Source organism: Thamnophis elegans, chromosome 4 (genome assembly GCF_009769535.1).
Source record: "Thamnophis elegans isolate rThaEle1 chromosome 4, rThaEle1.pri, whole genome shotgun sequence".
NCBI lineage: Eukaryota > Metazoa > Chordata > Lepidosauria > Squamata > Colubridae > Thamnophis > Thamnophis elegans.
Window position 1 is genome coordinate 59,318,515 of NC_045544.1, and position 26,766 is coordinate 59,345,280.

Here is a 26,766-nt window from a genome sequence, read left to right on the forward strand (position 1 = left end):
TAACTGGGAAGGCTTTGATTCAAGTCTTATTCATTCTCCTTGAGTGATCTTGGACACATCGAAACTCATTCTGAAGATGATCATGGAAGTCAGAAGAGACATTTTGCGCCTTAAGCCTGAAATTTATGATTATAATTATACAGGACATTTTAGTCATTCCTTGGGTAAGCTTTCATTCAACATATAGTATCCATTTGGATAATGTATTCTCTATTATATAAAATGTATTATGGATCTAATTGCACAATACATTTTTAAAATCAAGTATTACTTGATTTGGGAAAGCTACTATGTAAACTAATTATATAATTCATATATATTTAATTATGAACATGAGTATTGAAGTCCCACTCCATAATTCGAATTCTGTAATTCTGCACATTACATTAAAGCAATTCATTTTTTTTCTATACTATCTTTACAATTAACATTTCATATTATAATATATTATAATCTTCACCATTTAAGCATGAAAAGAAAACCAATTTACTCAATTAAAAGGTGAAAAAGTGTAAATCTTATTAAGATACCTTCTGGGTTGAGGTTGGACAATTGAAACAGCACTATTACTCACTTTATTTATCAGAGTTTTCTTTTAACCTTTTTGTTCTTCACTCTAGGTTGAATTATTGATCAATTATTGATATTGCTGTCCTTTACCTCCACCCAAATTCTAATTCAGTTTTATATACTACTAACTCAAATGAATAACAAAAGAAAGAACACAAGTGTTTGGACTTGACGTTGTTATTAAAGCTTGGTCTTTTTGATCATCTAAAATTACATTTAATTTACATAAAAGTAGATAAGTTATCACTCTCCAAATTGTTTAATAATTTGTATAGATGTCAACCAAACAGGTCTATAACTTCCTGGGTCCTTATGCTTTCCTTTCTTGAAAGTGGGTGGCAGTGGTGATGATCAATATTTGCTCTGGTCAGGTTTTCTGAGACCTCCCCAGTATTTTACAAGTGTTCAAAATTTTCCAAGAGCTGTTCTGTAATATGCTAGGATTATTAAATGCCTTCGGATGTAACCTATTTGCCCCTATAGATACAATGCAATACAATAGCAGAGTTGGAAGGGACCTTGGAGGTCTTCTAGTCCAACCCCCTGCCTAGGCAGGAAACCCTATACCGTTCCAGACAAATGGCTATCCAATATCTTCTGGAGGCAAGCTGTTCCACTGATTAATTGTTCTAACTGTCAGGAAATTTCTCCTCAGTTCTAAGTTGCTTCTCTCCTTGATTAGTTTCCACTCATTGCTTCTTGTTCTACCCTCAGGTGCCTCGGAGAATAGTTTGACTCCCTCTTCTTTGTGGCAACCCCTGAGATATTGGAACACTGCTATCATGTCTCCCCTAGTCCTTATTTTCATTAAACTAGATATACCCAGTTCCTGCAACCGTTCTTCATATGTTTTAGTCTCCAATCCCCTAATAATCTTTGTTGCTCTTCTTTGCACTCTTTCTAGAGTCTCCACATCTTTTCTACATCGTGGTGACCAAAACTGAATGCAGTATTCCAAGTGTGGCCTTACCAAGGCATTATAAAGTGGTATTAACACTTCACGTGATCTTGATTCTATCCCTCTGTTTATGTAGCCTAGAACTGTGTTGGCCTTTTTGGCAGCTGCTAAATGCTTCTGATTACATACCAGATGGCGTTTTAATTCTGAAATGTGCTGTTTGCCATTAACCATCTCCCGAAAGACCTAAAAACTGGGATAAATGACCATCCCCAAATAGCAAACCTATTGAGGAGAACAACTCTATCCAAAATAGGCTCCACACTGTTCCCATGTTTTCCTTATAGTTCCATATAGATGGTAAACAATAAGACAACATGGCTCCATCACCTAGGTGGCTAACAATAGTCCACAGCACTATCTTCAGCATGCACCATAACAAGGACTAAAGCCATAGTAAAAAAATATATGTCCAAGGGACCTCCTGGCACAAAAGGATACCATGGTTGACTACACTTTAAAAAATAGAAAATTGCATTACTCCAACCCACAGCGCCTGGACTGTTTGTCTCCTAGAGTATCTACAGTATATGATTGGTCCCATCTAGTAAAGTTGGGGTAGTCCAGATTCCATCTATTAAAGGATGCCACTTACCAGGACCTCCTCTATAGCAGCTCCTCCTGTCTGAAATGACATTCTCCGAAACTGAAACTGCCCCATCATACAGACATTTCGAAGAGTCTTAAAACCTGGTTTTGGTGAGGATAACTGATGTCGTACTTCTTTCTCTTGTTCCCCTCTAGATTTCTTTTCTGTTCCATCATTCTTCCTTTGTCTTCTGCTGTTTTTGTGTTTTCAACCATATGGACAAGTCTGTGAAGTTTCTTGGCAACATTACAGAAATGGTTTGCCACTTCCTTTTTCCATAACTTTTTATTTTTTATTTTCCCATAGTCTTGGGATATCTCAATGGTCTCCCAACTGGTAATGCTTTTTCAGGATTATCTAGTGCTAAATAATGTTACTTTTGTGCTTTTGTATTGTTCTGGCTAGTAATTTTTATATTCTACAGCCTACATTGTACTTTATTGCACAACATTTGCCTATTTTAGGCTGTGTTGATCTTTAGATCTATTGTAGAAGTTTTATAGCAGTGTTACGATGTTTATGAAATCTGCAACGTTAGAATATTTGTTTTATAATGCATCTAGTATAATAATTAAAGAAATTTCAAGATAACACAGTTCCGGTATCATTTATCTACTAGTACCCATGTATATACAAGAAGACTGGTGGGTGTAATTTTAATTACCTTCTAACATTTTGGATTCTGATTTGACCAGAGGAAATAAGGCTAACATGTTTCAAAATATATGCAAAAATCTAGTAACTAAACCAAAATGGCACCTTAGCAGTGAATTTTTGAAGCAACATGCCAATTGTCTCACATTCATTCATGTTCCTACCCATGAAGATGCCATTGCCAAAATGTCCATTATAAGTTCCACCTTTTGGTACTTGCATCATGGCATTGTACATAAATACATACTTTGTCACAATCCATGTTTTGTCACTTGCCCTGCCAGGGTAAAGCTGCAGACATAGTGAATTTACATGAACAATTTGTCTCATTTCCATGCAAATGTGCAGAGGCAAGCCTTCATTGGTTACATACTGTTCAACTCTGGATTCTGAAATATTTTTTTTCTAGAACAGCTCAGCATTCTCCAGTAAAACTGCTCTTGGAAGGAAAAATTATCTTGCAAGGACGGCTTTAAACCAACTTTATGAAATCTGTGGCTGAGAGGCCACAAAAGTCTCTGAAATACTAGCAGATGGAAAGCTGTTCTTAACTGCAGTCATTTTTATATGAAAGCCAGACTGTAATCCACAAGTATACAAATAGCAGGTTTGCAATGAGAAAATAGAGCTTGGTCATATAAGAGAATGTTCACTTAGCCAAAGGCAGATTAGTGGTATCACTGCTTTATCATTTTACCAGACATAACGTTGCCTAGAGGCCTCTTGAAAGGCAATCCTCAGTTGATCTTACTTTAAATTACAGTTAGTGCTTAAATTAGAAAACTCAAAACTCTTTAACAACTCCAATGGTAAATGGTAAATAAACACATAACCCAGATCCAATTGGATAATCTCAAATTACAACTGGGTGGAAGCCATTCTATCAAAATGCAATTCGAAGAAAGTGTTGATGTTTTCCACAAATTCTCCAGGGATCCAAAGAATAGAATAGAATTCTTTATTGGCCAAGTGTGATTGGACACACAAGGAATTTGTCTTTGGTGCATATACTCTCAATGTACATAAGGAGAATAAACTACATTTATCAAGAATAAAAAGATACAACACTTAGTGATAGTCAAGGTTATTAATAAGCTATCAAATTGGCTGTAGGATGTTACCCCTGTTGTACAATTTGAGGCTTTGGCAAGAAGTGACTTATGGTGGATCTACTGCAGTGATGGGTTTCAAAAAAAATTGGAACCTCTTCTGTAGGTGTGGCCTGCTTTCTGGGTCCACTGGTAGAACCTCTTCTAACCGGTTTGGTAGATTTGACAAACCGGTTCTACCGAATAGGTGCGAACTGGTAGGAACCCATCTCTGATCTACTGCATTAAAAAATATGGTTTCCAAACTGTCTAGAAAAACATATTAGATACTCCACTTAATTACTACACTACCTTCTGCTAGAGAAGAAGCTCAGGTCAATCACAGGTACAGGTAGTCCTCAACTTGTGATCACAATTGAGCCCAAAATTTATGTTGCTCTGTGAAAAATTTGCTAAGTGAATTTGTCCTCTTTTACGACTTTTCTTGCCACACTTGTTAAGCGAATCAATCATTAAATTAGTAACATGGTTGTTAAACGAATCTGGATTCTCCATTGACTTTGCTTGTCAGAAGGTCGCAAAATGACTCTTGAACACTGCAACCGTCATAACTAGGAGTCAATTGGCAATCATCTGAATGTAAATCGTGTGCCCATGGAGATGCTGCAATGTGTGAAAAATGGTCACTTTTTCAGTGCTGGTGTAACTTCGAATGGTCGCAAAATGAACTGTTGTAAGTCGAAGACTACCTGTATTTAGATCCAACCTCCGTCCGTCGGTCCGTCCGTCCATCATCTGCAACAGGGCTGCGCTTTGAAGAGCGCCCAAAAGAGGGCAGCCTTCTCTAAGCGCCCGTTGGCCTCTTTTTCCAAAATCACCCCATCGGCGGGAGATGCTATGATTTAGAGAAGCCTCTCCCTCGGGGCCGCGCCTTCTCCAGCGCCGCCTCAAGCTGGCAACCCGGTTGCTCCATCGCCTCCTTTCCGCCAAAACAAGAAGCGGAAGGAAAAGGAAGGAAAAGGAAGGGGCCCCAAACTGGCCGCGGCTTCTCTCCCGCCCTGGAAGAGGTAGGAGGTGCAGAATTGCGCAACCCCTCGGCTCAGCCAGAGAACCGCTGCCTTCCGACCGAGGCCGCATGGGAACATCGCGGGCGACTTTTCTCTATTGTTCTTCGGTCTTTCCCGAACGGGAAGACTATGGGTGTAAAGCCAACGCGGCAGCGGATTTCCAGCAGCTCTTATGATCCTCGGTGGAAAACTGGATGATTAATGGATGCAAGTTAAGGCGTATTTTACTTTCGTCATCCCTCTGTAATTGGTTTCTTGGGAAGAAGTGACCCGCAAGAAAAGTTTTTTACTCTTTTAATACTCTGGGGATTCTCGCCGTCCCGTAAAGACTCGGGCTGCTATCCTAAACGCGTTGGACCCCGCCAGATTTGCAACTTCCGAGGAAGGTAGGCAAAAGTGACTTGGCTGCTTGTAATGTAGGCAGCAATCCCATGGAGATACCTCGTTGCGTCCAGTGACACATTACTTTATGTATATATTTTAATTAAGAATTTGGAACAGAAGTTAAAGACGAACAAGAACTAATGCAAAGTTTAAAATGAAAGAGACAAGGAAAAAGTCGCAAAAAGACAAATTAGAAGTCACTCGGGATTTCCTTCACAGCAGGTATAATTTACAAATACAAAACTACCTCTAACTCTATGGTTACAAAAAAACACTCTTTTTTCTGTTTATTTTTTGACTAATCATCAAAACTGCAAGCCCTCAATTCATCACTTTCCCCTTGTATCTATCTACTTTCAAGGAAGAGGGCTCCTTGCTCTGTCCATCAACAGGCATTTCAGCCATGCCACCTTTCTTGACATTACTGTTTTCCTTTCCTTTCCTTCCTTCCTTCTTTTTTTTGGGGGGGGGCGGGGGAATTGTTGTGTTAGGAAATAGGGAAGAGTTCACAGGTGAAAGGGAATATCTCTTAGGCCAATTGCCAGGTAAAAGCTTTTTCTGGCATACCCTCCCCGTCAAGTACTTGTCACTTTGTGCCATGACTCATCCCTTATGATAGCTCTTGGCAACAGAATAGTTTCTGCATAGGCCATTGTAAGAAAACCTTTGTTTTAATAGGTAATGAATGTATCAGCCCTTAAATACAGAAAGGGCATAGCAACACCTTCAATTTGATTTTCCAGAAATATTTTTTTCTAGGAATTCCTGGGGTTTATTTTAAGATTATTTGCCACAAAAGTAGAGTTGATTCCCCCCCCCCCCCCCTGGTAATACTTGCACTTTAAAGATAAATTGTCGTGGATTCGCTGAGGATTTGGTGCTATTTTTCTTTGGCTGCTGAGCATATTAAAATCTAGCTTGACTTTCTTTTGTGTAAATATAACACACATAAGCAGTATTGTAGGTGTAGAGCAGGGGTGTCAAGTCGTCACAGCAGCATCACGTGACTTATAAGGACTTTTCCCCCCTTCGCTAAACTGGGCGGGGGCATGGCCACCATGTGACGCATCTGGCCCATGGAGCATGAATTTGACAGCCCTTGTGTAGAGTGTTTTTTTTTCATAAAGATAATTGAATGGAGTTTCTAACAATGTGCAGGATTATAGTCTGGTCCCATTGATACTTTTTTCAGTAAAGTTCCACTTTTTTCAATTAAAACTTGCTTCTTGCTAAATGGGAATGTCCATAGGATTTAAACCGTACTGTGCACAAATATTTTAGAAGTTGCAGAATTTAAATCTTATTTTAAACACAGAGAGAATTGGTTAAGGATATGATGGTACTAATAGTCAGTTCTAATATACAGATGTTATCAGCAAAGTTAAATTACCTTTACATAAACACATTTACATGTCCAGATTAGATTGCTAGGTGCCTGGATTACTTTGAGAACAAAGGAAGGCTGGGCTGTGTATTTGGTATTAAATCTTGTTTGGCACTTGGAAGAAGTGATAGGTAATTGTTATGACTGCATGACCAATGAGTTTGGACCATTATACATTTTATACCTAGGTTTGCTGCATTTAATTCTATTTATCACATTTGTAACCATCCAACTACTGAGTTTCTAGAAGATGCACATTTTTGAATTGGATGTCTTCTAATCCATATGTCATTCTTGTTATGCTCTGTTTTTACATTGCAAAGGTAATTTGCTGTGGCTGGCTGTGATCATTTGCTGCGGCTAATAGGATCTCGTATATCACTCAAGAGTTCTTAGGAAAGGGTCAAAAAGTCATCTGCAGCTGACAGGAGGTCTTGAAGATTGATCACTTGACATACTCAAAAGCCCGCTGTTCATGTTTGTTACTCCAGCACATCATATAGTTTACCCTAATTGGACAAGATCTGTGTATATGTGCTGGATTCAAAGATCATGCTAAGCTGTGGTTTGTTTTAACCATGGTTTTATGAAAAAGTCCAGTTTATATATACTGCTCCATGTTAAACGGAGGTTCACAAATCATGCTGAGCCCAAACCAAAAGTCCATGTAACACTTCAGCATGAAACCAGCTACTGCTGCAACCATGGTGGAACTATATTCATGTATTCAAGAACTATGGTTGCTGAAAATTTGTGGTTAATACATATACTGGAATATCACATTAAGTGGAGCAATATTTGCTTCTGATGGGTTGGGAGGTGTTTCTGCAGAAAGCTGTCATTTACCATAATTCAGGTATGTATGAACTTTATGTAACAATTGTTGAATAATTTTCTAAAGCAGCCTAATTATGGACTAGATAGCTGAATCTGAACAATGTTCTAATTCAACTCATACTTTAGCATGATTTAGTGTGATGGCTTCTTCAAAAAACCATTGTTAGCAAATAAATGTATCAAATTCCTGGTGACCAAGTTCTCATCCTCTGAGGAAAACTTGAAAGTGTGAGATGTAATTAGCTAGGAGAAAAAGACAGTGTGATAAGTTTATGTTGAAGATAGCACAGATTTTATTTTTCCCACATTTTGGTAATAAGGCCCAAGCCAGTCTGGTGAGAGAAAACTTGATTTGTCGAGTTTCTGCCTTATTTTGGTAGCACAAATATATTGGTAGCTACAGATGCAAACTTTTGCAGGATTTGCTTTTACAGACAATTTGCTATAGTAACCTAGGAGACTGAGGTTGGTGAGTAAATTAACATACCTTGTACTACATAGCATGTGAGAAAGATAAGATATGGAAATGAAGTAGTAATGAATGTAAAAAAAAGCAAGCTAGCCAGAACATAACGGTTAAAAGGAAAATAAAAATCTATATGCAGACTTTTGTCCCATGAAATAAATATGAAGCAATCATTGGATGTGTAAAAGTGCAATCCTCCACATTCTCTGAAGCAAGTCACTATGTTATCAGGATGTAAATGAATAAAGGCTTTCTTGAACCGAGCTGAATTCCTGGCGACATTCATGTTGGTTTCTCAGCTGCAGTATAGAAAATGTTCCATTCATTGCAAATTAAATGTCCTTCATCACACGAACTTAGAACTATTTCCCATTCTTTCCCCAAATAGCTGACATTTTATTCTACTCAGTGGAAAGAACCCTGGGTTCTTTGTAGGAGGTGGAAAAATGCAAAGGGAAACCAGAGAAATTGGACTTTAAGACCACAAGACTGACTTCCTCTCACTTGCAGAAACCCAGATGTAATGTTTTTGAAAAGGTTTTAAAAAAATTATCCTCCTCTCTCCTCTCTGCCTGTTTTCAAGCATCACAATTATTGCTAAACAATACAATATTGACCCTTTTGAAGATTAACAGATACTTCTCAAAGTGGGTTAAACCACAAAGAAGTCACTCTTTTATTCTTGCAGATTTCCAAATTGCAGCCTCATTTAATCTCTTTGTGGATGTATACTCTGTTAAATACAAGAACAGAACAAGATAAAGGATTTGTATCTGTAATTAAACTTATTGTACAAGCTCATGCCTGTTATGAAACTGCTAGTCCTTGGTTTTTTAGCCTTCATCCTGTTTTTTACTAATACACTGTGCCTCCTGCACCTCCTTCCCCTTTCTTTAATTCTCCTGACATCTGGAACAGGTTTTTCTTCATGTCGTTTAGTTCTTGTGTTGTTTAGTTCTTTTCCATTTGTATAAAAGCTGTGTTAGTTCCCTTAGACTTAGTAATTGAGCAAAGGCTCAAAGATACAAGCAGCCTAAAATTCCACATCCTAAGAAACAAAGCATAAATGAAATATTAATGTATACACATGCTGTTTCTATGCAGTCTAAATTTGTTAGCACTTCTACAGGATTTGTAGATTGATTACAGGGAAAAACAAGTCTCTTCTTCAATTTGGATGTCATTTTGTAGCAGCTTAATTAAAAATCCTGATTGCCATTTGCAGTCCCGTTCCCTGAATATGAAGTTGGTAAAGAGGAACAGCTTCTTACCTGCATTTGGTGCTATTAAAATTTGGTGTTTTTGTGATAGTACCAAAGTGCCACTAAAATTAAACTTGTGTTTTGCTTCTGCCCAATTTCTTCCCTTATTTCCAACTAGTGTATGGTGTGATTTCTGAAGTTTCAGGATATTGATTTTTAAAATGGGATCCTTCTGAGGCTGAGTTCACTTGAACCCATCTTATTACCTTAATATGTGGGTTCTTGTTGCCTAATGTTGCACAAAAATATTGATTGTAATCTTTTCCCCTACTTCAGATCATATTCATGTTTTAAGTTTTCAGCATTAAAATGATTACAATACGAATCTCGAGAACTGAGGTTTGGAAACACAGACATGCTTGTTTATATTCATGGGATTTGGGAATTGGATTGATAACACATTCGGCATATAGAGTATGCAACTAGATTCATAGTATACCGCACTTGGTATGTAGAGTTCAAGCACCCTTTCCATTCCATGTTAAGTGAGAAATTTTCAGTGAGATAGATAGGCCTGCAGCATAGGATATCATTTAACATTAGTCTTCAATCACACAATGGAAGATCTTGGTACTTAGACCCAGCTGAGACACCTACCTAATATGGAGCCAGCATTTGTGAGTCATCCTGTCAGTGGTGCCCTTGAAACAAATGCTCTTTAAATTACTTTTGTAAGTTGCCTAGAGTCACTGAGAGTGAGTTGGGCGGCCGTATAAATGTTCTTAAATAAATAAACTTTGGACAGTTGTTCCTCAGTCCTGTTCTACCTCTTATGGGGTACAGTGGTTAGAATGCATTATTGCAGGGTACTTCTGCTGCCTGCCTGCAGTTTGACAGTTCGATTCTCACCGGATCAAAGCTGACTCAGCCTTTCATCCTTTCAAGGTTGGTAAAATGAGGACTCAGATTGTTGGGGGCAATAGGCTGACTCTGTAAACTGCTTAGAGAGAGCTGTAAAGCACTGTGAAGCTGTATATAAGTCTTAAGTGCTATTGCTGCGTACCCACTCCAGGTCAGGAACAGATGAACCTGGCTTGTACAACATTGGACAATTTAGCTCAGGTTCTCCCTGACCCCGCCTTCCATCCATCTCATATTAATGTTCTCCATCAGTGGTCAGGTTGGGTATTGGTGACAGGAGCTGTAGAGTCCATGGTGGTCTCTTGAGTTTGGTTGCTTGCTTGCAGACATTTCATTACCCAAATGAAATGCACTAATGCGTGTGCATTTCCTCAGAAAAGAAAAGAGTCTAACCCTAATTGCTGAACTGAAAAGTAATGCTCTGAAAATAAGTAATAATAATAATAATAATAATAATAATAATAATAATAATAATATCCAAGCAATGCACACAATATGGTAAAGCTATTCATGAAACAATGTGAAGTTTAGACAATTTGTTTCCTTTAAGACATTGAATTGTATTGTTACAGTCCTTTTGATGTTTACATTTTAGAAAGGATAAAATATATAGGATAGTTATAGTTATTTTCAGGTGGCTCAAACAATAACACATCAATCACTCGAATTTGCTTTTACTTGTGATTATTTGTACAGGTAGCCCCTAACGTACGACCACAATTGAGCTCAAAATGTCTGTTGCTAAGTGAAATAGTCTGCCCTGATAGTCTTCAGGTATATTGATAGTGTAACACCAAGAACTCCCAACCAGCATGACTATCTGTTAACAGTCCCAAAACAACTGGAAAATACCAGACAGGTGCAGGCTAAGCTAGACATATGGGAAATCTGTCAGGGAGGGAAGAGGATACACCAGTTGTTAATGTTATGGCAATACAACTGCATGAGCTGTTCTTTTCTTATGTAGGTTGCCTCTTTGGTGTTTGCATGAGTCATTACTCTAGACTTGCCTTCTTCCAGTCAGGAGGCATGCCCAGATCAGTGATTCATCCCAACATGTTGGAGGTAAGAACATGGGAAGCTGAACTGGAGTTGTTCAGACAAACTGTCTATTTAATCCATAATTTGTTTTATCTGACTGACAAAAGCTTTTTGTATTAACTGTTTGGAGAAAAAAGTGAAGAGTAGGTGTATCTCCCCAAATTTCACCATTGCTGAGGGTCTTGGATTGTTTGCTTGAGATTCCTAAAGCAATAATTCATCTTGCTCTAAGGAGAAAGATCCGTATGTTCCTTTTGCCTGTATTCTTCGCATACAGAGCCTGTCATTGCGTACTAGATTCTTTTTGTTTGGTTTATATTTTGTACGGGGAAGAGAACTTCTAAGAAATTTGATGTAATGTTACAGACCTCTGTCTGTTTGTGATTATGTATTCCCACATAATTTCTTTTGAGAAAGAGAGAGGTATGGATTGCATAAAGACAGGGTTTGTTTAACTGGGGTTTGTTGAATAAACTGTGACTGGCTGTAATCACACATTATGTTAAACCATAAATTTTGGTTAGCAGTGGTCAAAATGTCTGGGTTCACCCAAACCAGTCTCTCTTTCCCCACCCCACCCTCTCTCATACAGCACCCATCTCCCCAAGGAATCCTTAGTGCTCTCTTGAGTTTCGTTATTTGCTTGCAGATATTACATTATCCAACTAGATAACTTCATCAGTGCTAGTGAGTGTGGAGTTTGCTCGCTGTTTATATACAATCGTCAGTGTTGATGGAAGTGTGGTTTTTCTTCTTAGTAGTTCCTTGATTGAGATATTGTTTTCTGCTTGATGGTCTAAGATACAATATAGCTTAATATGTGAATCCAGTTGTACTTGTAACTATTTTTTATTTAATATAATCATAGCAGCTGGAGTATTTAGAAAGTATTGCCCTTATTGTATTTGTTTTCCTTTCTTTAATAAAGGGGCGAGGAACATATACTGGTCATTAAAAGAAAAGCTTGATCTTCAAGTTGATACCTATTTAACTGGAAGCCTTAACTCTTAACTCTTGGTTGGTGGCTTTTTAGAAACGAAATAAACTTGCCCTGCATAAGGAATAAAGGAAAGCAAGAAAATGAGGGAGCAAAGTGTGTATCTGGATGTGACTCTAGCTGGTAGGAGGAAACATTCAGATCAATCCATGTTTTGTATCTATGACAGCCATTTTATGAATGGGCAGGTTTCCTTCCATAAGCTATTTTATGAAAGCACTACAACTTGATCCCAAAGTATCAAATATTCCCATTAGTCGAGAAATGTCTGGAGCCCTAGTGGAAGTTTCTACTGCTCCAGATTTCTCTTATTTATAAACACATTTCCTTCCGTTTTTGAAACTCATTCAAAAATGTACTATTATGATAAGATCTACTGTTTCTAGAGTTGGACTAGAAAGATACAATCATATTAGCGTCCTGGAAAATAGCGTTGAACAGAGGTGAAGAGACTGGTCTGCAAAGCAGGAAGACCAAGTTTAAATCCTTTCCCAATCCACATGGAAGCTTTGATAGCTTCTGCCTCTAAGGTTGTAAAGATCAAATAAGGGGGCAGATTCAGATCCCTTCTAGTAGTCCCCAAACATCTGCTTAACTAGTTGTGAGTTGAGGGAAATTCTACATGGAACCAAAGACAGAATAAACTCTTCCCCACCCTCTATTTCAGCAGCACAAGCCCAATAAGACTCTGAATGTGGTGGCATCCCTGTTTTTCAGCTGCTGATCGAATCACTTAAGTCCAAGTGAAATCAGTGGTGTTTTAGTAGCAAAATTGTGACCAGGGCTTCAGTCTTTGGGTGGAATTGGGTTCCTTGAATGGAAGAAAGATTAGAATACTTATGCCCTAAATAAAATATGGAAGTTTAGACTTTGTATAATCTTTTCAATTTATATAGATTTTAATCAGATTTTAAGAAATTTGGGGAGAAAAGTATAATTTCTATTCTGTTGTTTAGAGCTGAGCAGTTTCTCATAAAGAGGTTGAGCCAAAGGTTAGAGCAGCTAAACTTAGACTGACTCTATCTTAAAATCCCTAATTAGGGAGTTGGATGATAAATAGTTGCATGACCTCATGCAGCCATGATATAGTTATGTAACTTTGGCACAGAACTTTGCAACCAATCATATCTTATGCCTATTATAGACGGGTTTGTCAGCAATCTTTTTCTCACTGCTAGAAGGATAACACTGGTCCTCTTTAAAATGGTTGTTGAACCCAAGTGAGTATGAATGATGAATGAGTGATGAATGTACATGGAGACTCCTCAAGAGTTTGGTGAGATTTTCCAGAATAATTAGACTAGCTTCTTTTAAATAGTACCATTCTCTCAACTGATTTAATTTTATTGTTCATTTATATACAGATAGATTATTACTGATATTATTTGCCTTTCCACTAAATGTTCATGATGTTAAAACTGTTAAAATGTATTCTTTTTTTAAAAAGAGGAAATTAAAATCAGTTTATCTTCCTCAGACTCTGAAATCAGGTTTATTTGTTTTTGAGGGATAATGAGTGGTTTGGTTAGTTTACTCATGGTACGTATCATTCTGAGATCTCAGTTGGAAAGTTTGAAGCTTTGTTTCAAAAACTTCAGCTTTTCTGAATTGGATTCTTCATTGTAGTGATTGTATTTTTGAAATCTCAGCTTTGATGACCTGAGGTGTAGGAAGAACAGTAGTTTTATGAAGTCAATTCTCAGATGATAGAAATTAGTGTCTTCTGTTCACTGGCTTTTATGACTGAGATCCACAAAGCTCCATTTTAGCTCCAATCTTGCTTAACATCCTTTGGAAATGATTGCCTAGATTTCAATGATTTGAGGATGCTGGTAATAAAAGGTGAGAGAGGCATGCTTAGTTATTCTACAATGGGACATTTCAATTATCCTGGCATCTGGTGAAAATATAATTCTGACAAGACTTACGTGTCCAACAAATTCTTGTCCTCTCTCGTCAGAAAAGGCAAGGAAAAACAGAATCTACTATCTTTTTTTAAAGTAAATTTGGTAATGGTCAGTGGTGAGAAGACAGAGCTTCTTTATTTTTATTGTTTATCTGTCATTTCTCAGTAGGGAAAATGGTGCCTAGTTCACTGTTGTGCCCTTGAGGAAAGGAAGGATATTGAGCTTAAGCTAAACAAGGAGAGGGTAAGAGAGATTTTTGCTAATTTAAACTAACTTATCTTTCTCAGACTCTGAAATCAGTTTTATTTGTTTCAACCCAGGATATTGAATGAACTAGCGGACGTGATTATAGAATTGCTGTTAGGAATTGTTGAGAATGTGTTAGATTGGCAAGGTCCCAGAAGATTGGGAAGAGCAAATGTTGTCCACATTTTCAAGAAAGGAAAATATAGACTCACGATTTGATATCTATACCGGGCAAGATCCTCAAACAGATTATTAAAAAGCATTTATGAGCTCTTGTGTAGGCATGCTGCAATTAACAGAAGACAGTCTGGGTTTCTCATAAACAAATCTTGCCAGACTAACTTCACCTTTTTATTTGTTAAGTACGTTAATTTAGTAAAGCATGAAATCCATGGACACAATACATCTAGATCTCAGTAAAGCCTTGGACAGTCTTTCTCAAAAATCTTTGTTAATAAAATGAGAAAATAAGAGCTAAAGAGAAGATTCAGAAAGATCCAAACAGGTTGGAACAGTGTGCTGAAATGAAAAGGAGACCTTGTTGACCACAAATTAAACATGAGCCAATGGTGTAAAGCAGCTGCCAGGAAGACAAATACTATTGCAGGATATAATAATAGGAGCATAATGTCCAGATCATGGAAGAAATTGTTCAGTTCAATTGCTCAATCTGCCCTTATCAGACCCTATTTGAAATATTTTGCCCAATTCTGGGCATCACAATTTAATAATAACCATGATAGATTAGAACAAGTTCAGAAAATGACAGTCAAAATGGATCTTGAAAATAAATCTTAGAAGAAATAGTGAAAGAGTCTGAGAATGTTTAACTTACAGAAAGGACTAAGGGACGATATGATAGTAGTCTTCAAATACCTGAAGGATTACCACACAGATGAGGTAGTGGATTTATTCTCTATTGCCCCTAGAGAGCTGAACCAGAGACCACAAGGAAGGAGTTTCAGGCTAGATATCAGGAGGAACTTCCTGCCTCTACAAGCTGTTAACCAGTTGGACACACTGACATATGAAGTGGTGAGTTCTCCTTCATTGGAGGTTTTCAATCTATTATAGCTTTATATTGTTTATGTTTTATATTAAATATATTGTAAGCCACCAAGAGTCCAGTTAGAATGAGGTGGTGTATTCATTGCAAATAAATGAATAAAGATGCTGTAGTGAAGTGGTGGGAAATGATGGCCCCTTTATAACTTCTGGACTGCAACTCCCTTCCACTCTAGTGGATCCTACAGAGAAGAGACGATAACCACCAAGGTTCCTTCCATACTCATATCTCTCTCTCTCTCTCTCCCTCCCTCCCTCCCTGCCTCCCCCCCTCCCCCCTCCCTCCCTCCCCTCATATTTCTGAGTCTAGACATTTGGTGGACATCTGTTAGTTTACCAGGATCAGTGGGGAGACTAAAAACCCAAACTTAGATTATTCAATTTACTAAATGTTCTCTTATGATTTATAGCCAATCTGGAAATGAATTTTCAGTTTGTTGTAGCTTCAGTTTGAACTTCTCCCTAAATAAAAGGTTTACAGAGTGGAAATGTGCCAGTATCTAGCTTTGCACTTGCATAACCATGTAGCAGCAATTTCCCATTACTTTTGCATAAATTCAGTTACTGTGTTGACTATTTTCCTGGTAAAACAGAGGTTGCCTTGGTAACTTCTTGCTTAAATGACTTAAATACATTCTCTGTAAAGATGCATTGGAAAAAAGCTGATATTTTTGGTGGGAGCTTCTTTTGAACTTCAATTGATGCAAAATGAAGATTTGTATCTTCACAGCACTAAATCTTTCTGGATGACCTTTTGAATTTAGGCAGTTTTCTCATAATGATTTTGCGCCAATGGCAGGAAACTCTTCTGCCCCAGGAGTTGTTTCCTTTCTTGATTTTTAATAGAAAATTTGTCAAGACAGAAGGGTTTGTTCCATCTTTTTGCTCTCACTGAAAACTTCTTACTTCTCTTTTAATCATTTTCAGTGCTGTGAAAAAGCGCTGTACAATTAAGAAGGTAGACAGACTCCCCCTATCACAGATTTTAGCACAGTTGCTGACTACCAACATCCAATAATGCCTTGAGCTGACAGTGGAATTAATCTGTAATTTAAGACATCGTGCTATGGTGCTGAATAATTTTACAGCTGTACTGCACAGCCTGCTTATCATGATTTATAACATTCAAATCAAAGACAAAATATTTTGGTAGTCTCTTATGTTTTCCCCCCTAGACATTTATTGCATATTTATTCTTTCTTAGAATTTGTCAAGGGATGTGGAGTTCGTAATTTTCCACATAGAGTCTTTCCAACGTTTTTCATGTTCCGGGAGTAGAAAGTGGGGGATACTAAACAGAATATGTGTTCAGTAAGTTTGGACAGTCATCTTTTGAAAATACTCCTTATATCCCTTCCTGTTACTTCATTGTGCAGATTTTGACCTTAATAAGCTCACAGTGGTTATCATATCAGTATGTCAAGGTTTAAGAAAGGGCCCAAATCAGCGATCAGACAACAAATGACTATGTGAATACAAAAATAAAAGCAAACTGTACTGTTATAGATGAACACGCAAGTCTTTTTAATATCAAGAAACCTTAGCCACTTTCAGTAGTTCATACATAGACTGGCAAATTCTGTGATAAGTAAGTAAGTTAAATGAATTAGTTACAGTGGGTAGAGCTTCATCCTTTCTGGATATGCCTTCCTGTACTGAAGCCAGTGTGAGCTGTGAGTGTGGTATTTGGATTCAAATGTTTCTTCAGGTACGAATCTTATAGAAGATCTAGGACCAATTACAGGTAGTCTGTGACTTACCATCACAATTGAGTTTTCTGTTGCTAAGCAAAGCAGTTGTTAAGTGACTTTGGCTCATTTTACAATCTTTCTTGCCACAGTTGCTAAGTGAATCATGGCAGTTGTTATATTAACAACACGGTTGTTAAGTGACTCTACCTTCCCCATTGACTTGGCTTGTCAGAAGGTCGCAAAAGGTGATCACATGACCCTGGGACACTGCAACCATCATAAATACATGCCAGTTGCCAAGCAAGCGTATTTTGATCACTTGACCATGGAGATGTTGCAATAATTGTGTGAAAAGTAGTCATAAGTTACTTTTTTCAGTGCCATTGTAACTTCAAATGGTCACTAAACGAATGTAAATCAAGAACTACCTGTACTGCTAAACATATGTGACGCATTTGTTCTCCATAGTGAGGGGAGGAGTATCCAGGATGGGTTGATCTTGTCCTCTCGTTGATTGGACTGAGTCAGATAAGCTCTTTAGGACACGCTCTGGTCACCAGGTACTGGCCAGTTATCGCCTCAGTCCCTCAACTGGACGGTTTGCCATCCTGGATCCTGGAATATTGAGAAAAACATATAAAGCTGAACAGAAAAATAGAAATTGCCTTCCTGCCGCCAAGATCAGCCTCCTCTAGATTGGATAACTTCCTGGTGGGGTAAAGAGGACTGCCACAAGCCCCCAGGCCACTGAGTGAGACCAGGGACACTCAGTGAGGACCTGCCAGGCAAGCCAGAAATGCAAAGGCACAAGCTTTATTAAGGCAAGCCTTGCTGCGGAGGCTCTACCGGCACCGGAGCACTTTGACGCTCCCCGCTGGGGTCGAATGGCGAACCATAGCTTTTCCAAGCCCCGCGGAGCGCCCGCACCGCTCCCACATTGTCCGACTCATCGGAGAGACCACAAGCGAGAGCCCGGCTACAGCGGCATCTGAAGGAGGCAGGAGGCAAGAAAGACTGGCGGCAAGGGCACGCGGCAGCTCCTCGGAGCACAAGCCGCTTGAAAAAGCACTTTTAAAGGCAGTGCCCTTTTTTTGGCATGTGGTGCCATTTTGAAGCCGGGAGGAAGCACGTGACCCAAGATGGCGGCGCCCAGCAGCTCCAAGAAAGCCGGCAGGACCCAGGTAGCTGCATCAACGGCCAGCAGCCCCATCAGAGGGGCAGAGGATCACCCATCCAGGCTAGTGGCCACCCCAGAGGCTGCCCAGAAAGTGGGGGAGCAAAGGCTAGAGCCAAGAAGAAGCACCTTTCCCCCAGGGCAGAGTTAGAGACAGAGAGTGGCCCAAGCCTTCCAAACCTTCTTTTAAGTATGAGAAGCGAAGGCACAAGAACCTGGAGTGGATCTGCAAGAAGGCAGGAAGCCAAAAGACTACCCCAGGCCCGGGAACAGAGGGGAAGGCTCCAGGGATTTCTTCAACCAGCGGGGCCACAGAGGAGGACCCTGCCTTGCAGGCAAGGATCCCTATTGACACTTCAGGCCTTTGGGGCTCTGCTCAGGAGTGGCAATTCCCCCCGCCCCCACTGCATCACTGGATACAGCCCTGCCCAAGGGACTACCACCTCTGGGATTTCCCTTTGCACAGGTGGGCATAGGCACCAGCCAGCAACCCCCCTCAGGGGTAACCAACTTTCAGAACCTGATGATGTGTGCCTTCCAGCAGTGCATGGCAGTGGCATTCCAGCAGCCACAGATGCAGCTACAGGTGGCATCCCCTCCTAGGGTTCCAGAGGGCCTGGAAACCCATGGGGAGGACTGTCCCAACTCCCCAGCCTCATCCCAAGAGGACAGTGACCTGGAATGCGAGGAGGGCAAGATTAGAGAGGATAAGCTATCTGAAGACGAAGGCATGCCACCTCCTAAACCGGCCTTTTCTGGGTTATTTCAGCCCTCCTTGTACAAGTCACTTCTCTTCAAGGCCAAGGCAGCCTCCAAGCTCGGTAACAGAGCAGCAGAAGCACCGCCTCAACGCCAGGGCTTCTCAGCAGAAACCATCTTCGATGAGCAGGCCATTGAGGCCGACATGGTACCAACTCCCAGGGTCTTCCTTGACCTGGTCAAGTGCCAATGGGCATCTCCCACTGCGAGACCCACATCCACGGACAAGGCCTTCTTCAATGTGGGTCAGGACATGGCTCAGGTGCTGTCGCAACCCACCATCAATGCACCTGTCATGGCTCTGCATACCCCTACCAACATGCTAGGGGAACCAGAGGATGCTCTGAAACTGGAGGACAAGAAGGCGGACCTCACCCTGCAAAGGAGCCTTCAAGTGGCTGCCTGGGCGGTGAAGGCAGCCACCACCGCCTCCTTCTTCAATTGGTCTTCTCTGCTTTGGATACAGGAGCTGCAGCAGCAAATTCCCATAACTGATGTCAAAGTGCACCAGGACATCAACAAACTGGTGGCATCCATCCAATTTCATCAGACACCACCTTGACCGCAGCCAGGTTTGCCTCCAGGGTGATCTCCTCATCCATAGCATCTCATAGGCTGCTGTGGCTGCGACAGTGGCAGGCGGACGTACACCACAAGTGGCGCCCGGCATCAGCCCCCTTCACGGGGGACTCCCTTTTTGGAGCAGCTCTGGACTCCTAACTGGTCGAGAACAAGGACAAGCAGAAGGTGCTCCCACCGCTCCGAAGAAGAGCAACTTCAGGGCGGCTCCATACCCCAGATGTTCCTATTCCCGGGGACAAGACTTCGAGCCCTCCTTCCAGGGAGCAGAGAGGCAGGCAGCAGAAGCGGCCCTTTCGAGGGGGCGGAGGAGGCGGCGGGGGGGCACTCCTTCCACAAAAACTAGAGCTAGATCTACCTCACCCCCCATTGTGGGACGTTTGGCGTACTTTGCTGACCGCTGGGACCAATCCTCCTCTGATAAGTGGTTACAGAACACCATTAGACATGGCTTTTCACTTGATTTCCTTTCCAGCCCCCCGAGCTTTATCCAGGTCTCAAATAACCCGACCCAGAGATTGCTGATCACCTGTTGGACATCAGGGCTATCACACCAGTGCCTCTAGATCAGCAGGGTCAGAGGTATTACTCTATCCTCTTTGTAATCCCCAAGGCCTCGGGTGGCTGGATGGTGATTCTTGACCTGAAACGCCTGAACCATTTCATTCGCTATAGGAGGTTTAAAATGCACTCACTCCACTCCATCTTGGAGGGGGTTAGGCAGGGAGACTTCCTCACTTCTATAGACCTCACAGAGGCCTACCGACACATACCCATTACTCAGGTTCTGCTACCTAGGGCACCACTTCCAATACCGGGCCTTGCCTTTTGGGTTGTCTTCCTCCCCCAAGTTTTCACCAAGATAATGGCTGTCCTGGCCGCGTACCTGAGGCAGTTACCGGTTTGAATTCAATGTTATTTAGATGACCTGTTGTTGCAGTCATCCTCTTTTAAGGGTGCCCTACAGGATCTAGACACCACAATGACAGTCCTGAGAGACCACGGGTTCTCGGTAAATCTGGCCAAAAGCCACTTTTACCCCTCCACTAGTCTGGTCCACCTAGGAGCCCTGATAGATACAGAGACAGGCAAGGTTTCTCTGTCATCAGAAAGACAGCTCTCTCTCTCAGACAGCTAGCTGCTCAGGTAGGCAGGGGGCATAGGGTGTCCTTATTGACTCTGACCAAACTGCTGGGCACCATGGTCTCCGCCACTGGCATTGTCCCTTGGGCTCGCCTCCACACCAGAGACCTCCAATGGTTCCTTTTGTCTTTCCAGTGAAGGCACATGAGCTGTTCCCAGATCAAAGTCCTTCTCCCAGCAGAAGTCTCCTGCTCACTGAGCAGGTGGACGTCCCCGGCGATAACCAAGGGTGAAGTCTTCAGAACGCCAGACCGGGTGACAGTAACTATGGACGCCAGCCTGCTCAGGTGGGGCGCCCATCTGCAGGCTCAGATGGCGCAAGGACAATGGAGCCAGGCGGAATTGACTCACAAAATCAACTGGTTGGAACTCAGGGCGGTCCACCTGGCCCTGTTACAATTCCATCGCTCTGTCAGGGGCAGGCACATCTTTGTCCTCACAGACAACATCACTACCAAGGCTCACTTAAACAGACAGTGGGGGACCAATTCGAAGGCCCTTATGCGGGAGGCCAAAAGACTGGGGCAGTGGGCCGAAAGAAATCTGCTATCATTAAAGGCTGAACATATAGCAGGGGTGGACAACATCAGAGCCGACTGGCTCAGCCGGGCTGAAGTGGACAACTTGGAATGGAGGTTGCAACCAGCTATCTTCAAGGAGGTGGCAGGGCTCTTTGGTCGCCCGGAGGTCGATTTATTTGCCACTCCCCTCAAAACCCAACTCTCGAGGTTCTACTCCAGGCACGGGGGGGCGGAGGGGATGGACGCTTTCCAATGCCCATGGCCCCGGGGACTCCTCTATGCCTTTCCACCCTTGCCCCTGATTCCCAAGGTCATACATAAAATCCTTGGGGAGGGGGCAGAGGTTGTGCTGATTGCCCCTCGCTGGCCCCTGAGGCCGTGGTTTGCCGATCTCCAATCGCTCTCGGTGGACAGGCCCTGGAGGATCCCCCAGGAGAGGATCTCCCTCAGCCAGGGGTCACTGGAGCACCTGGACCCTCAGTGGCTCCAGTTGACCGTTTGGCGTTTGAGCGGAGCATCCTGAGGGAACACCACTTCTCCCCTAGAGTAATACAGACTATCCAGGCCGCCTGCAGACCCTCCATGGAGCACATTTACAGCGCAACCTGGCGTTCCTTCTCTACATGGTGCAACTCCCGGGGGCACGATCCAGTGCGGGCCACTGTTCCACAAGTTCTGGACTTTCTCCAGGCGGGCCTGGACAGAGGGTTAGCTCCCAATACAATTAGGAGACAGGTCTCGGCCATCTCATCGGTTCTTCTGTGCGGCAGGGCCCATGGTCAGGCGATTCCTCAAAGGGGCCTCCAACCTCAAACCGCCCACGGTACACAGGTACCCTTCCTGGGGCTTGCACAAGGTATTGGACGCTCTGACAGGCGCTCTGTTTGAACCATTACGAACAGTGTCACTTAAGTTTTTAACTCTTAAGGTGGTGTTTCTGGTGGCCATCACATCCGCCAGATGGATATCCGAATTGCAAGCACTGTCCACCAGGGAGGACCTTTGCATGTTTCACTGGGATAGAGTGGTGTTAGGGTTGGATCCTCCTTCATACCCAAGGTGTGTTCCTGCTTCCACTGCTCACAGGAACTGATATTGCCCAACTTCTGTCCAGGCCCTTCTTGCCCGTTGGAGAGAAAGTGGCACACCTTGGATGTAAGGAGAGCTCTGAGGATTTACCTCAGAAGAACCCAACTGAACAGGAAATCCAAAGCCCTGTTTGTCTCCTTCCAGCTGGGGTCTCTGGACAACAAGGTGACTTCCACCACCATAGGCAGGTAGTTGCGGACCTGCATTGCTACGGCCTACCAAGCTCAGGTCCTGCAGACATCCAGCCCTATCACAGTGCACTCCACATGAAGCACAGCCACTTCTACAGCCTGGGCCACACAGGCTTCATTGACTGAGATCTGTAGGGCAGCCACGTGCTCGTCCCCCTCACCATTCGTGAGGAACTACAAGTTGGACTCCTTTGCCTCGGCAGAAGCATCGTTAGGACGCAGGGTGTTACAGGTTGTTCACAAGGCGGGGGACATGCCCCACCAGGCATAATTGGCCATGTTCTCTTCATGTGTAACCCTCCCTAGGGACATGTAGGCTTTGGTACGTCCCATCCTGGATACTCCTCCACTCACTATGGAGAAAGGGCGTTGGTACTTCCCTGATATGCCTCTTCTCCTAGTGGGGGAGGAGTATCCAACCCCTCCCTGACATGGTGATGTAGCAAGTGTTATGTTGGTTGTTAAACTGTTACGTTGAAGGTATGAATCAATAAAAGTTTGAAACTAAAATAAAAGTCTGGAGTGGATGGCACCACAAGTCGGATAAAGTTCTTCGCTGATAACTGGGCAGTATCTGGTGACCAGGGTGTCCTAAAGAGCTTATCTGACTCAGTCCAATCAACAAGAGGACAAGGTCAACCCATCATCGATACTCCTCCCCCACTATGAGAAGAGGCCTATCAGGTAAGTACCAACGCCCTATATGCTTCATGAATACAACAGTCATGTATGGGGAAAAAAATGACTTGGCATCTCAAACTACCTTGAAGTCTTGTCCTTTTGTTATGAATGTTACCCTCAAGGATATAGATATATTTGTTATATATACATACTACCACATTAATTCTCCTGGAATAAGTGACAGTATGCAAAAAAAGTGTGGAAAGTAAGTGAGCAAAATAAATTAAAGGAAGGAGAGAACAGAAAAGGAATTCTGTTAATATTTAGTTATAAACAGAATTTTACCTACCTACTGTATTTTTCGGAGTATAGGACGCACCTATACTTATACACTTATCCGTCATATACACTGAATACAGCATTTTTGCCTCCCAAAACCCTGCCCCCTTCACCAAAATGGCCGTGCATAGCCTTTAGGAGGCTTCCAGAGTCTCCTGGGGGCTGGGGAGGGCTGAAATTAGTGAAAAACAGATCATTTTTTGCTCAATTTTGCCGCCCAGCCCCCAGGAGCACTCTATAAGCCTCCTAAAGGCTATTCATGCCCCATTCTTTTGACAAAAAACAGGCTTTTTGCTCATTTGGGGGGGGGCAACCCTCCAGGAGCACTCTACAAGCCTCCTAAATGCTATTCATGCCATTTGGTGGGGGAAAGGGGTCTGTTTTTGCGAAAAAACGGGCCCTATTTTGGGAGGTCTGCAGAGTGCAAAAGCTTTTTTAAAAAATTTGCTTCTTCAAAATCTTGGTGCATCTTATACTCCGAAAAATATGGTGCCTATCTCCATCCTTTGAACCAGCTATTTTTTTCCTTCCCCTTTATCTCAACTCATTCATGCTTCTTATTCTCTGTCTCTCTCTCTCTCCTAAAAAGTTTAAGGTTTTGTCAGCAAAGCTTTGGAATCAGATCTTTGATATTTATAGCATAACGTTTACATGATTTTATCTGCCAATAAAAATTAGAAACAGCTATTATATAAGAAGGCAAGATGTACTGTAATTTATAATAGCTTTTCAAGACAGGAAGTAGAGGCAAATTCTTCAGCTGGCAGAAGAGAGAATGAAGCTCAAGAATTCTCTGACCTTATGGTACTATGTTTTAAAGTCTCCCAGAATAGCAGTGACTTAATAGCACCCGGATTTGAAATGGAGTAAGGTGAAGATGCTAAGACAAAAATATCCTTTCTGTCAAAGGTTTTTCTTGGTGCCTAATGTAGGCTCAGAGTTAAAATTTTGCAGATATGGCAACAATAAGCTTTCAGAAAGAATGTGTTACAGCAGAAATCCTAATTGAAGAAAGATGTATTTATTCATTGAGAGAGAGAGGGAGGGAAGGAGGGAAAATAGCTTAAACAAATAACTGCAGGTGATTAATAAATAGAAAGGACCATTAAAAATAACAATACAGATTGTCCTTGACTTACATCCATTCATTTGTAAGTGTTATAACAGCATTGAAAAAAGTGACATGACCAATTCTTGCATTTTCGACTGTTGTAACATCCCCATAGTCATATGATCAAAATTTAGGCACTGGCAACCACTATTTATTTACAATGGATGCAGAGTCCTGGACACGAGATCTCTATTTGCGATCCTTCACAGCATATTTCCAACAAGCAAAGGTCAGTGGGTGAAGCTGGATTTAATTAATGACCATGTGGATTCATATAACAACTGCAGTGATTAGCAACTATGGCAAAAAAATAGTACGACTCACTAAGTCGTAACAATTGTAAAACGATTTTATGACTATGCAGTAGCCTTTAAACAAACCCATTGTTTATCATAGTGCAGTTTTGCTGGAAACCAGAAGTAAGTGCTGGTTTTCAATGAGACCAGTGTAAAAAACAGTCATGAGACCGGGGGTGGGGGGAAGGAACGGGGACACGACACTGCAGCCAGCCATAAATGTAGGCATGTTGCTGATGTCTGAAGTGGGGTCATGTGACTATGATGGGGGTGTGGCTGTCAGAATTTGGATCCTGGTCATAGGTCTGCTTTTTTAGGTAAGTCATAACTGAGTGGTCATAAATCGAGGACTACTTTGTATATGATATTGTTTTATAGAATGGACGTGCAGAATGTCTATTTTGCTGGATCTGGTAGGATGGACAAGAGTAAATCCTTGACTTGCATCCATTCGTGTAGTGACAACTTGAAGTTACAGTGGCAAGGAAGAATGTGACCCATGACTGGTTTTCACACTTTAGGACTGTTGCAGCATTCTCATGGTCACGTGATCAAAATTCAGATGCTTAGCAACGGGTTCATATTTTATGATGACTGCAATGTCCCGAGGTCATGTTGGACATCTTTTGCGGCTGGACAAGCAAAGTCCATGGGGAAGCAGATTCACTTAATAACTTAACAACTGCAGTGATCCACTTAACAACCGTAGCAACAAAGTTCATAAAATGAGACAAAAATTCACTTAACTGTCACACTTAACAACAGAACATTTGGGCTCAATTGTGGCCTTTGATGACTACCTGTATTGAAAAGAGGAGGTAACCTGGCTATGTGCCATGTGAATAATAACAAGCACATAGAATTGTACCTGGAAGGCTACTGGAAGCCAGGGCAGCTGGATAGTGGTATCACATGGGTGAACCTTGACCAATGGTGCATATGCCACTGCATTCTGCTGAAGAAGCTTCTGAATGTTTTTTAGGTCATTCCCACGTAGAGTCCATTGCTGAAGGCCAAATGGGAAGTGACTAAGCATCATATATTGCTAAATGATTTTAATGATAGCTAAATTTGTTTTAATTGTATTAGGTTTTATATCATATTCTGCAGTTCGCATTTTGTTGTAAAATGCTTGGTGGGTTCAGAAAAGCAGAAAAGTGGGTTATCTATTTAATAATAAATAAATACATTGAGGTGGCAGTTTATGGTATTCCAGATATTTCTGTACTGCAATTTCCATACTTCTTAACCTAGCTGCCATGCTGACTGAACTTTAGAAGAGTCAGAGGCCAATGGTACCCTGAGGGCAACTCATTAGCTGTCCCTGCTGATTACATACACACACACAGGGCTTGCCATCAAAACCAATGTGAACTGTTGCTATCTGGTCAGAGAACATTGTGTGACACTCAGCATAGTCGGTCCTTGGGCTTACTTGCCTTTTTATTTTTTTAAAAAAAAGAATAGTGCCATTTGAACTGTTTCAAAACATTCATTGGATGTATTATCTTGCTATTCCACCAAGAAGTCGAAATAATACATTTATTTCCAAAATTGAAGAAAGAGCTGGCACCTCACAACAAAACAACACACCAGTCACTAGTGTCTATGGAGATTCTCATATCCAGGCCATGGTTGTCCCTAAAGTGCTTTTGAAAAGGCAACTGGACTTTGTTTGCTTTTTCCTTTGAAGACATTTCACTTCTCATCCAAGAAGCTTCTTCAGTTCTTGACTGAATGGTGGAGTATGAAAGGATTTATATTCCTTGTGGTCATCTGGAAAACTTGAAGATTTATCTGTGCCCTCAGGGTTACCTGTATGGTGCAAATGGGTGTGGAATCTTCTTGGAACTGTGGAAAGGACTGTGTTGCAAACAGGAGATGGGGGGGTGTCATATCCCTCCCCCTCTGTTGA

General features: G+C 41.6%; 1 protein-coding gene across 2 annotated transcripts in view; it reads left to right on the forward strand.

The window, feature by feature from the left end:
- The first annotated feature begins 86 nt into the window (after positions 1 to 86).
- Positions 87 to 26,766, forward strand: part of MAP3K4 (mitogen-activated protein kinase kinase kinase 4) — a 108,442-nt gene continuing 81,762 nt past the window's right edge. The window contains exons 1-2 of one of the 2 annotated variants that reach the window (XM_032215929.1): positions 87 to 164; positions 15,202 to 15,307. In XM_032215929.1, coding sequence (XP_032071820.1) covers positions 15,300 to 15,307 — 8 coding nt within the window. In that variant the 5' untranslated portion in view covers positions 87 to 164; positions 15,202 to 15,299. Of the gene's footprint in view, positions 165 to 4,831; positions 5,274 to 15,201; positions 15,308 to 26,766 lie in introns of those variants that run through there. The other variant, XM_032215928.1, reaches the window with a different exon arrangement.